This window comes from Anguilla anguilla, chromosome 6 (genome assembly GCF_013347855.1).
Source record: "Anguilla anguilla isolate fAngAng1 chromosome 6, fAngAng1.pri, whole genome shotgun sequence".
Classification (NCBI taxonomy): domain Eukaryota; kingdom Metazoa; phylum Chordata; class Actinopteri; order Anguilliformes; family Anguillidae; genus Anguilla; species Anguilla anguilla.
The window spans coordinates 44,870,654-44,883,604 of NC_049206.1; the positions used below are offsets into that span (position 1 = coordinate 44,870,654).

At 43.9% G+C, this 12,951-nt stretch overlaps 1 protein-coding gene across 3 annotated transcripts in view; it reads right to left on the minus strand.

Moving 5' to 3' along the window:
* The window catches only part of LOC118229820 (ryanodine receptor 3-like), a 90,572-nt gene that overhangs the window by 1,179 nt on the left and 76,442 nt on the right, over positions 1–12,951 (minus strand). For 2 of the 3 annotated variants that reach the window (XM_035422246.1, XM_035422245.1), the window contains 28 exons: positions 12,087–12,196; positions 11,852–11,903; positions 11,624–11,677; positions 11,439–11,538; positions 10,974–11,053; positions 10,683–10,759; positions 10,485–10,558; positions 9,250–9,267; positions 8,536–8,616; positions 8,036–8,124; positions 7,779–7,907; positions 7,453–7,557; positions 7,042–7,123; positions 5,386–6,695; positions 4,849–4,889; positions 4,600–4,774; positions 4,193–4,279; positions 3,915–4,103; positions 3,346–3,476; positions 3,195–3,237; positions 2,390–2,517; positions 2,244–2,304; positions 1,669–1,815; positions 1,451–1,585; positions 1,157–1,313; positions 797–861; positions 511–611; positions 103–154 (listed from right to left, as the gene is read on the minus strand). In XM_035422246.1, coding sequence (XP_035278137.1) covers positions 103–154; positions 511–611; positions 797–861; positions 1,157–1,313; positions 1,451–1,585; positions 1,669–1,815; positions 2,244–2,304; positions 2,390–2,517; positions 3,195–3,237; positions 3,346–3,476; positions 3,915–4,103; positions 4,193–4,279; positions 4,600–4,774; positions 4,849–4,889; positions 5,386–6,695; positions 7,042–7,123; positions 7,453–7,557; positions 7,779–7,907; positions 8,036–8,124; positions 8,536–8,616; positions 9,250–9,267; positions 10,485–10,558; positions 10,683–10,759; positions 10,974–11,053; positions 11,439–11,538; positions 11,624–11,677; positions 11,852–11,903; positions 12,087–12,196 — 3,873 coding nt within the window. The remainder of the gene's footprint in view (positions 1–102; positions 155–510; positions 612–796; positions 862–1,156; positions 1,314–1,450; positions 1,586–1,668; positions 1,816–2,243; positions 2,305–2,389; positions 2,518–3,194; positions 3,238–3,345; positions 3,477–3,914; positions 4,104–4,192; positions 4,280–4,599; positions 4,775–4,848; positions 4,890–5,385; positions 6,696–7,041; positions 7,124–7,452; positions 7,558–7,778; positions 7,908–8,035; positions 8,125–8,535; positions 8,617–9,249; positions 9,268–10,484; positions 10,559–10,682; positions 10,760–10,973; positions 11,054–11,438; positions 11,539–11,623; positions 11,678–11,851; positions 11,904–12,086; positions 12,197–12,951) is intronic. The other variant, XM_035422247.1, reaches the window with a different exon arrangement.

Consider the following 12,951-nt stretch of genomic DNA (forward strand, 5'->3'; position numbering starts at 1 on the left):
CACTTAATTCATGGGGGGAAGATAAGTGGAGGTGGGGGCAGCGGGGTTTAAGTCTGTATGGGAGTGGAGAGGTGTAGGTTGAGAGGGAGGTGGTGTAGGTACCTGTCCCGTGTGCTCTGTCTCATCCTTATTAATGAGGTACATCAGGAAGAATCTGCAAGAATAACAGGACAGTCGCACAGAAGAGTCAGTGAAATGTCGTGATCGGTTTTCTAGCACCTGACTAGTATCGGGAACACTGAATATTTAATGATTCCCTGTCCAGCTGACCATCTGTAGATTCAGCATCAGGCTGGTTTCTACAAGAGCTCATAAGGTGGCGGAATGAGTTCTGTTAGTCCTACCAGTTTGTTGAGAGTACCAGTAGTGAGTCGATACACTAAATGGCAACGGTGTGATCTTGCCCCTTTTCTTTGCGTTTGACCAAAATCATCAGGCAAAGTACAGTGGAGGCATGGTGCACTCGTTCAGGCCGGTGACCACTGGGGCGAGAAGCAGGGAGATACTCACAGATAGTTGGCCAGATTGTGCTCTTGTAAGGTGTGCGTCTCAAAGCCGTGTGGGATCCTGTCGAAGTAGTCATTACCAATCCCGCAGATGAAGCATTTTGTCTGAGGATTGGACAAATTAGACCTTATTGTGTTGAATTTTTTACATGAATGCACCAAAAACAGCCTGCAAAATGTCCTGCCAATATTACTTGCCCAAAGTTCAAAGTTGAACATGTTGGGTGCCATTTTAAGCATGCCTGAAGATGGCTGTACTTTACATTAAAGTGGAACCTGCGCAATCTCACCTCCATGTCCTCTTTCACTTGCTCCTGTTGGTCTCTCAGCTCTCCAAAAGCATCAATGATCAAACCTGTACCACAACATCTACCAGTTATACTTTTCCCCCAGTTGTTCACACAGAAATGAAAAACCATTAACCAGAACTGTAGAGCATGTAAAGAATTATAGTTTAAAATAAAAAATAAAAGTCTGCTTAAAACACACGTAGATGCACATAGTGAAAATGTAAAAACAATTGATGTGATTAGGAAAGGCTGTTGTTTTCAGGGTGTTAGTCCTCCTTTATGTGCTAATGCCCTGTCACTGCCCCATCATAAGTAGATTCGCAGTGAGGTGACCATGGCCTCTGCTGACCCAGCACATACCCTGAATAATAGCCAGCAGTATGACAATGACGAAGAAGAAGAAGGTGATGTCGAAGAGGATGCGGTAGAGCTCGGAAGGGTCCCCCGCTGGGTCTTCAATCTCATCACCGATACCACCCCCTGCTCGCACGCCCACGTACATGTGGAATAGGTAACACTGAGGGGAGAGGAGATTACATTTAATACTCTCACCACCCTTGAAGCTCTTTGACCCAGAACCTTGGTCACAAGCTTTCACTCAAAACTTGATCAGAGGCAACATGGTGCAGGGTAGTAATGAATTGAGAGACTCACAGTCATCATATCATCACACTTCATGTCAGGCTCCTGCTCGTCCTCGCTCTTGTTGTAAAATTTGCGGAAGAAATTGAAGGCCACCACAGTGTAGAGGTACACGACCACAGCCAACAGGCCCACCGTCAACGCCAGCTGTATGAGGAAGAGATAGCCTTTAGCACACTGATGAGACTTGCCATTTCCCCACTATCGGGGGGAGGCCAGACGGTATTTACCTGTTTGCCGTTGTGGGTAACAGAGGACAGAATGGTCCTCAGGGTCTTGAAACCCATGGCAATGTCCAGCAGGTGAGCAGCAAAGAAGAAGTTGTTGTAGTGTCCCAAGATGGACATCGTGGTATACCAGATCAGATAAAGGAAGGACTGCAACAAGGCAAAGAATTGGATGCTTTGGTTATCTTGTTGCCTTCACCCTTGATATCATGGTTTTATAACCCCACCCACCTTTTCTCTGTCACAGCCCATAATTGCCTACATGCATGTTCATTGTATTAAAATATACAAATACTGGCACACAATACTGGTCCACAGTAGTAAGTTATCAAACTGAATTTTAATATATGAGTGTAGCTTGCAAACATGGCTGTCAATCATCATCTTGTGCTTAATTAGTGGCAATTACTTTATGAACTTTATTAACTATTGAGGTGATGCAAATGGGATAATTGTTGATAAGGGGCTTGACAAAGAGACTATTGTGACTAGCTGGAGGAGAACTGAAGAAAACAAGGGGAGACAAACTGGTGGCCAAAGTCATGTAAAATCACTGAGGAAATAAATATTGAGCTCACATTGTCAGTTAAGACCACGCCCATTTTCCAGATGTGGTACTTGGTGTCCATGGAGCTCAACCTGCCAAGAGAGGTCATCAATGTGATCTCAATTTTCAGTATGGTGAGATGAGTGGTTTGCAGTGCAGGTGAGGTGTGGGTCTTACCAGGACACCAAAGAGGCCTCCTTCTCCACCGTCTCCTCAGTGGGGTTGAAATCCAGGGCATTCTTATCCAGACCCAGCAGCTCCCCAATGCGCTCAGCTCCATACAGATCCCCATACTTATTAATCACCTGTATACAGCAGAAGAGGTACCCACATTCTGAGCCATTTGAACACAGCAGCAAGGTCTAACAAAAGAGTAATTCTAAATCTTTTAAAAATCTGAAATAGATATACATTAATCATGTAAAACCTTCCAGTTTAACACTCAGTAATTACAGATCCCACAAAATGAAAGGGTTAGAGACTACATTTAAAAAAAAATATGACTAAATTTTAAAGAGTAAAAATGTTTTCCCAGTTTTGCTGATGACCATCTGTCAATAGCTTGAGTTAGGGTTAGCATTAAGAGGCCAGCAACAATCATTATAGTAACTCCTAGGCTCCATTACAGCTTTGACTGTACTGATCTATCAGCAGAAACATAGGGCCTTGTGTGGAAATTATTAAAATGTAAATTGCACACTAATAATAGGAACTATTTCTTCACAGTAAGTTTCAGCATTAATACAAAGGATAACCAGGCAGACCTGAGGGCTGGAGAGACCCTTAATAGTCTTCAAGACCTGGGTTGCTGACCATAGGAAAGATAATAAGCCTTTATTGGCTTAAAGGCCTTGTCAACATTATTTTGTTCTTAGATTCTACAGGCAAGGCAGAGGTACTTTCACTGCAGCATGATGTGTATTTCCTCCATAGATTAAATGCATGCATTCAAAAATCTGAAATTTTTAGGAATATAATTTACCTTGCGTTTGACAAATTTGTCCCAGTAGTTGTTGGGAAAGGACCTGCACAAAGGAAGAAAGGAGGGAAACATCACATCTACATTATTCAGCTTTTTTGTGCGAGCACAGCTCTGAAATCTCTCTCATGTTCTATTGCTCTGCTGGTCTTACGGGGTGTTGATGACCAGCCGATTCCACTGTCCTTTTATATCGTCATCAGAAGGTTGCTCTGTGATGTACAGGCCGTCAAACTCCAGGCTCCTGGCAATCTCCTTCTCACGCTTAAACACCACCAGGGGCACCTAGAACAGTCAACACAGAACACTGGCTGAATGTGTTCCCTTGGGATTTAATCCAAGCCCAAACCCAACCTTCTCGACACCCTCACCGGGAACTGTAACACTGAACAATAGGACTGTTTGTGTAGGGATGATTGGGACTCTTCCATCCCATGTCCTGTGATTTCACAAAGGGAGCTGACAGCACAGCTAATTACATATTCCATTATAAGAATAATGCACACCATATATTTTCTTAAGGAACATAATTCCGTGGGCCTATCTTTAAAAAGAAACTTGAGATTGATTGTCATTCCCATAAAAGAAAGACGAGAAATACTGCAAATCTTATCCTGTGTCAATATTTGACAGAATATGTGGTAGAATGTTTCTATTCACTGCACATGGTGCTATGGAATGGTGTTATTGATAGCAGAAGGGTGCACCTGCAGCTTGAGTTACCTTAAGGCAGTAGTACCCCACCACACACAGCAAGGAGATGACTGTGTGCAGGATGGCCAGGAGACACAGAGTAGGTGCCATGTAGCCTGTGTTCTCCTGCAGTACAAAGTACTCCATGCCACCATCATCCTCGTCTTCATCATCCCCATTCCAGGAGTCTTCTTCCTCATCATCCTCATCTGCGGTAACCTGGAGGGAAGAGGCAGAGTCAGAGAGGTGCCAGTAGGGAGGAAGAGCTGGTTTGTGACCTTTGATCTACTTTAAGTCGGACACAGTACCTTGTAGAAGAGCAGGATGAAGTTGATGGCGAAGGCGACAAACAAAGCCAGCATGCGGAGGTTGTAGAAGTTACGGGCCAGGTAGTTCTGAGAATGCAAATGCATGGAGTTTGTTTTAGATGTGATTTTCCATGACTAAGAAAAAGAGGATGTCTGCTCAGCCTACCAAACTGGTGCAATGAAGGGAATGTCTAAATATTCTGTATTCAAGAAATCCTGTTCTGCATTGCATACTTACTAATAAATCTCCACACATGCCCTCTGTATAGTACAAATGGCCTGCCTTTACATTTAAATTAATGTTAGCTTGCGCCAAATGACCTATGACTTTGGTGCTATGACTTTGGTTAAGTAGGTCTGTCTCAATATGGAACCATAGTTGGTGTAGAGGCAGGGTTCCTACTCACCAGCAATTTAGTCTGATAAACTTCTACTCCAGCGCAGAAGCTGGCCATGAAGGCTGGGGCCTCTTCCTTCTTCAGCCCATGCCTGGCCTTTGGGGGCCTCCTCTCCTTCTCCTCCTCAGCTTCTGGCACCTCTTCTTCCTTCTTCAGCTTGTCCTTCTTCTCTCCATTCTCCATGCTGCAACACCACACAGAGAGTCAGAACCCAACAGCAGGCACCAGGATCCAGAAGCCCTGCTGCAGAACACTCACTCTGCCTTCTCTGGTTCTGCTGCGTGGTCCTCCTCAGGCTTCTGCAGCACAGAGAGAGCAGCGTCATCTCAAACAGTAATCACACAGTGCCACGGTAACACACAAACAGAGTGAGCCCACTGTGCTTGCATTTGTCTCTTACACCACCACTCAAAGATGAGCTCCATTTCTTTGCCTGTATCATTTAATTTTGTGGATTTGGCTGTGGTTTATTACTAAATGCTAGCCAGTGATGGAGGTGGTGCATCAATTTTCTCTGTCAGTTCCAATCAAGAACTGCAGCACCAACAACGGTAGCACTCAACATACCACAGTGGATTTAAAAATTTTTAATATTAAAAAAAAATAATGAATGTACTCCCTCATTCTTCTAGGCACAAAGACACTTGTATGTGAGAGAACAGACTTGATTTTTTAAATAGTTTGAAAGTGATTTCTAGAGCTTTCCTCAACTTACTAGCGCCCAGGGTCGTAAGAATTTTTCAGCTATTTTAAAAGTGGAAATGAACATGCTTGAGATGCAGTGACTTAGCTGACCTGGGATTTTTTCTTTCGGGGAGGCACACTGGACGCTGAGGCGGCTTCCCCACCCTCAGAGATATCCCCCAGGCCAGGCTCCAAGCCGTGCTTCCCTTCCTTCTTGTGTGTGTGCACCATCAGCTCCGACATAAACTCCGCCTCCACAGCCGCGTCCCCTGAGCCCGCCTGTGCCAGGTCTGCTGCTGCTGCCGTCCCACTGCTCTCCGATTTCTCCACCTCCAGTGTGTCGCCATGGATTCCAAACTGTGTGGGGTCAGGCATGTTACCCAGGATGTCCGTCACCTTCATGTTCTTGGCTCCCTCCACCAGGCCTCCGCCAAACATGAAGGCCCACAGCAGGTGGAAGAAGCCAAACACCAGTCCATAAATCCCTCTGAAGAGCCCGGTGAAGAGCGCCCAGAAGAAGTAGAAGAAGCCCTTGATCATCTCCCGGATGCTCATCTTCCTCAGCTTCCGGCAGTGTTTGCGCAGGTTCTTGAAGGTCAGCTGCTGGCGGAAGTTGGACAGACTCTTCCTCAGCGAGACGCAGGCCATGGTGAAGGCAGAGGAGGATTCAAGCTCACTGTGCTCCTCCTCTTCGGCTAGCTCCTCCAGGATGCTGTGCGTCTCCTCTTCTTCCTCCTCCGGCCGCTCCACAGAGTCGGGCTCTGAGATCTGGGAGGCGAGCTGCATCTCAAAGATGGTGTCTTCGCAGAAGTTCACAAACATCTCCATCTTCTCGCTCTCGCCGCCCTCGTTCACCACGTCGAAGATGAACTGCCGCTTGGACTCCTTGACCTGCGGCTTCTCCCACTGGGTGCGGCTCGACTCGCTGATCTCAAAGTAGACCCTCTCGATGCGTTTAGCACCGCCCATAATCTCGATGCGACCCAGGTAGGGCTGGAAGTAGTTTAGCACGCTCTCGGCCAGGTCCAGGAAGGTACCTAGCCGCGAGTCGTGAGGCATGTGCTCTGCCAGGTTGGTCAGCAGCACAGCCACGTTGAAGCCAATGTCCTTAGCGGGCTCATGGAAGCGCCCCACAAACTCCTCATAGTTGAACATGTCATTCTCGTCAGCCTCGGTGCAGCAGAGCAAGAACTCGATCTCAGACTGTGTGTATTGCTTCTGGTTCTCCATTGACTTCTGGAACTCCTTCTTGGAGATGATCCCCTTGCTGTCTGGGTCATACTCTTTGAAACTGTCAGAAGTGGTCAGGTCCTTCAACTTCAGGAACATGTCGAAGAACTTCAAGATCATCTCCACATTGTTGGATGATTCCACCAGGGTGTCTACCATCTGTTTGCCAATTGTCCCATTCACCACATTACCTATGAGAGAGAAACATGGGTCAGAAATTATGTGTTAACATTCACACAGCTAACAGTGAGGTACTGTACTTATAGCATTGTATCATATGATGGCGTAGAGTACATACTTGCACAGCACACATTTTTACATACATTACCAGTTTATACATATGGATATTTACTGAGGCAATTCAGGTTAAGTAATATGTTCAAGGGTACATCGGCAGTGCCTGGTTTGAGAATTAAACTTGCAAGCTGTAGGCCTTCATACATCCTTAGCCAGTATACCACACATTCAACATTTTAAAACACTAGCACGGTGCTGTGGGTTTTCCTGTGTTTCGCAGACGTGCAAAAGACCTCCTACCCTCCAGGAGAGAGAGCATCATCACAACCATATCCTTCTGTAGGTCCATCAGCTCCTTCAGCAACTTAATCTGCCTGGAGTCCTGCCAGAAGACCAAAGGACACCAACATCTTACCACTTGCAAAACATTATAAAAATGCATTTAGTCTCATGCAACATGATACGAAGCAATGGGTTGGCTGTCTGGAAAAGTCAAGGCCAGGCCCAAAAGATTGAGTCAATTAAGATCATCTCCAGATACAGTTTGTGAATCAGAAGTTTCTCAGAAACTGAGCACGGTTTATATTGCTTTGAATACTGAAATTTATTTATGGAATATGAAGAAATTTTGGTCTTAAAAAAATATTTTACAGAGTTATATAATCAGGACGCTCTTCATTCACTTAAAAAAAGGTCTACAGATGGAATTACCTGTGACAGTTTCATCTGCATATTGGCAAACACATGCAGAAATCCCACCACTGCATCCCACAACCTGCTGTGGGCCAGACTTTGCTGGTTCCCAATGCATGGGCCCTGAAACAGAGTAGAAGGGGAAAGAAGAAAAAAGGAAACCTCCTTTGACTACTAGGAACAGGCTGAGTCTTTACAAATCCGGTAATTTCAAACAGAAATGAAAATGGCTAAACAGAAGGTAGCCTGGACTGAATTGGTGATAAAGAGTTGAGTCCCTCTCACACTGTACAGTCCTGGGTATGAGAGACTCAGGAGCAGAACAGGCCATGTGTGTGCATTACCTGGATGTATTCTGTTAAGGAGTTAAAGATCTGCTTGGCTACAGCCAGGGCTTTAGAGAAGTTCCTTTGGCCGGACTCATCCATGATTTCCTTTCCAGAATAGTACCAGTAGAAATCACTAATGGACTCCTAAGAAACAGGAAGAGATGCCCAATTCCCACGTGGGGTTTATTGTACCATTTTGAAACACCAGGGAAAGAAGGTGTGTGGGTGGTTATGCACGTGTGTGTGTGTGCGTGTGTGTGTGCATGTGTTACCTGCAGGCGAAGCAGATAGTCCACAGTGCTAATGATGATGTTGACGGTGGTGGTGTTCCCTGTCTGAGTGCGTAGGAAGTTTTGGAAATCTGAAATACAACAGATGCCACACAAAAAGTTCATTCTACTTCTTAACTGGGATGGCTGAAGACTTCAGACTTTCAGAAGTTCAGGAGGGGATAAACATTACAAAAACTGGTAAATTGTTTTCTGTTAGTTACAGAACACAACATTTTGTTGTCATTAGTTACAGAACACAGCATTTTGTTGTCATGTGTTTGACAAGGGTCAACGGGCCTAATAATCAATAATTGATGAAATATGTATTTATCCTTGAACATTCTATAAATCAGCTTCCATTAGCTCACACAACTTAAAGAGCAAATCATTGCCTCTGCTGAACCACAATATTAAGCAAGAAACCAAATAATAGCATTTCCCAGGCTTTTCAGCCAAAGATACAACAAGTAGGCTAGCAAGACATAACAGCAGTTACATACCACTGTTGTGACCCTCACACAGGAGCTGTAAGAACCTAAAGAGATCTTTCGTGAACTCATCATTCTGCAGGACCTTGGAACCTTGTGGAACAAGAGAATGAAATTAGGAGCTTCTACTGGACCAGAGCAGACAGTGAATACAACCCCAAACAAGCAGGTAACATTACATTACATTACATTCATTTAGCAGATGCTCTTATCCAGAGCGACTTACGGTGCAAGAGAAGGTAAGTGCATCCACATGAGTTTCATGAGCATCAGTTACTCTAGCACAGCTGATGTCTTAGCAACAAATTCCTGATGGACTCAAAGTATAAAAACTGTAGATGGCAGCCACATGACTTTGTCAAAATATCAGAATTCTGCTGCTGAAGAGCAACAGATAGATCTTGCTATTACAGTCGTGCTCAACGCTAGAGTAAGCCTTATTAAAGCCTTTGTTCACAAACGTACAGAGAAGATATTACTGGTTAGTATTGTTAACATACACTTCCCACACAAATAACAAGCGCTAGTTTAGTACAGGAGTTGAGTGAGTCAGTTTGAGTGTGTCAGTAATCGTTTGTTTTTTGGTTTAGCATGCAGATTTTCCTGCACACAGGAGTATTGGGTTAACACATCCGGGAGGTGGGGGGGGTTGGGCCGGGGGGGTTTCATACTAACATTCCGAGTGGTAGCATTGCGTAACAGATACAAGCTAAGCCATGTATTTACCCTGCTCACTCACGTTGACTGCGACCGATGAGTTAAATTCACAATGGAAAACAAACAGAAAAGCAGACGTAAGCAAAGGGAAAACACGGAATTACAATCAGAAAAAAAGAGTAAGAGTGAAAACCGGCATGACTGTTTGCTCTACAGACAAGAACATGCGGTTAAAGGAACTTTACAGTGCTACAGAGTTTGCATGATTGGCAGGTGTTTGACTGGAGGAAGGAAAAGCCACTTCTATCTATTGTCTTAGAATGAGCCAGCTACTGTATATAATTTCATCAACATAGGCGATTCTCATCCACAAGCAAGTGATAAGTAAGTAGCATCAATTTGTTAGCCCCTCCCCTCCAAAAAAAACAAAAATGGTCTACCATCCATAGATGCTTGCTGTTTTCTGGATTTTGGCAAGTATCTTTCCACTGCCTTTATAAAAAAAATGCATCCTTTAACAGGACAGTCTTATCACAACAGTTTAGCATCCTGCCACTGGTTGTAAACCAATCATAAGTGTACTTCGGCAAAGTTTAAAGAGCTTGTAATATATCACTGCTTTGGTCCATTGGTTGGTCAGCCTGGACCAACAATTGCATTTCTAAAAGTTTTCATCTGTTTCTTATCCAGTATACACTACGTCTTTGTTTTGGCTCACAGCACGCCCGATGTATTCACCCTGGTACCGATTCCTAACTCACCCAACACCTACGAGGGTTTGCTGTCAGGATGGCCGGACAATGAGAGGTTAATGAGACCACATTGACCAATGACTGCAGCACAAGCAGTAACAGCGTGCACAAAAACTGCATCACAGGGCGAATGCAGCTTTATACTTCTCTGGTGCCACATTCATTCACTGAATGTCTTTTGTTAACCATTAAAAGGGTCCTTGTACATTAGCCTGCTAAGAAGTTCTTCCACTACCAACACTATGGGTTTACGACTCCTTGCTAGTGAGAATGAACCATCCTGTACCACACTATGCAGTTCTGTAGTCCACATTACCCTGGTTTTGCCATACCATTGCATTTGTTCTTCTACTCCATGCATATTAATTAGATGCATTTTAAAATTTATTTCACCAATTTCCTATTACTCTCAAAAAACAGTAAATACTGTATGAGGACTATATGATACCCACTGTATAGATGTTCCAGTAGGACTGTATTTTACCCAGATTCTATCACTTGATCATCAAAGGAGCAACACTTTCCTGTGCCAGCAGGACAGTTTCCACTCACCTGATCCTTCCTCTGTCACCATACCCAAACCCTCCGCTTTGTTCTGCCTCTCAAAAGCATTCAAGTCCAGGACACTGCCAGTGTTAAGCACAGGAAACAGCATTAGAGGCAGAAACAGGAAACAGTTTTAGAAAATCCCACATAAAGGAGATTGATTGCAGTTTCCTTCTAAAAAGGCTTCTTTTAAAGACAGGCTACCTGCAGGACTGCATGAGTCCAGATAAGCTCTTGAAGAAGCCAGCGTCCCTTTTTTCCTTCAAATAGTCCAGCATTTTCTGCAAAGGCAAGTAATGCGTCACTCAAGGAAATACACATAGGGGAAAATTTAAGAAGCTACACATTATACAGTATATTACATTCAGATAAAACGTTTTATGTTTAGGTCATCACAGTCTATCTATCAAAATTTCCTTCTGTTTTCGGCATCATCCCCATAATCCAAAATAATCTGTGGGAATTGTAGTTCATATGGCTCCTGTGGGCGAGTACCTGTTGCACCAGCACATTGCCTCCATTCAGAATGGAGATGCCCAATTTGAGGGTATAGGTTACCATGGGACCCAGCCGCCCTGAGATTGGAGAGGAGAGACGTGTTAATACCGAGACCTGTAAAGCTGTATGTATATGTGTGTGTATATAGGGCTGTGTCATTAACAACTTAATTGGTCCGATGTTTTTACCACCAACTACTTTTAGATGAGCATTATGTATGTCTTCATGATGTGAAATTAACATTTTTTTGTTTTATCTGGGAATCAATGATTATAAAATAATTGGTTATAAAATGTGCTAGCATTACGTTGCTTGATGTCTGAAAATGAAGGGGTACCAACCACCCAAGGGTAGTTTACATGGACATCTTGGTTTTAAGTTAGATGCAGGCATTTGACTTAAAAAATGAAGTGTGCTGTAGTAGTATATGAGTGCGTATATGATTTTATGTATTTTGTGTACCCTTGCTGGCACCCATCATCTGCAGAACCATCTCTGCAGCTCCACGCTCATGCAGCCTAGCCTGCTGGTACAGAGTCTTCTGCTTCTCCATCTCCTTCTCCTGCTCAGGGACATGATGACATCACAACCCACATATGGACACTGCACAGGAAAAAGCGGGAGAGAGAAGTCCAAATAATTCTCACCTCAAAGGTAGTCTCTTTCTCTTCTTCTTCCTCTTCTTCTTCCCCTCCACAACTCTGCAGAGAAGAGAGTTTATGTAGAGAAAGTTATGACTGTAAATGAAACATTGCTAAACAAGTTAAGTTAGTGGAATGGTTAGTCCCATAGAATGAACAGTGCTGTGGAAAAAGTTTAACAAAATCCTGGCACATATCTGATGCAACATAAAATGATAAAAACAAGAGTCATACCTTTGCCATCATGTCTGCATATGCAATATACAGTGGGTCTTCATCTAGGGAGCTGGGTGTATGAAGAAAAATGCAGGACACAGCATTGAATCTATTAACACACTGGATAGTAACATGGCATTGTTACTATATCATATGAAAAGTGAATGCGTCAATGCGTTTTTTGTGTAGCAAAAAAAAACCTACAATAATTCAGGTGGGTGTGTGCGTGTGTGTGTGTGCATGTCTTCCTCACCTCCTCTCTGTGAGTGCGTTGTGACTGAAGTGCAGGATCAGCTGATGCAGAGGGTCTGGCTGTTTCTCAGACTCTTCCTCTTCCTCTTCTTCCTCCTCGACACATGCCTTCTGCAGGCATACTCATAGCAGTTAGCAGTTAGCAGAGCAGCACCCTCAACCAACTCCCAACACCTACTGCACGTACGCAATGTATTTCAGCAGACAACCACAGCAAGACTCGCTAACAACCCCCCCCCCCCATTGCGATTTGGGTGGACAACAGACAGATCCACCAAGAACAGGTGAATTCACAATGTACTGTAGACGGTCCAAACAGTACATGTTGAAGCTGCTCTGTGCTGCCATGGCTTGATGAGGCGGTGCTGGTTCTATAGGAGGGAGGACCAGATGCAGATAGAGCAGGAGACAGAGCAAGCAGCATGCAAAAACCAAGGAAAACACTGGACGTCCCATAGCGCAATGCAGTACCTTCATGTAACACAATGGACGGTATGTTAAATGGCTTCCTAAAGACTCACTAGCCAGCACAGCTACAGTAATAGCTACAGTTCAACATGCTGAGAGGAAGTCTTAGAGCTGTAGTTTAGGAGGAGTGAGGTGGCTCAAATAAGCCCTCAAAACTAGCCCTTGAAGAATGGGAAATCAAGAATGACTCACCACCACAATGAACCACCACAATACCTGAATGGCTAACTTTCCATATGGGTGGCTGCAATATAACTGTTCACCAAAGTAAGTTTGCAGAATTCTATATAAACCACAGAAAAACTGAAGAAAATGGCACCTTGCTCACAATGACAGAGACATAAAAAATTTAAAATATATATTTTTTTGTTCATAAAGGAATGATATTTTTTAAAAGG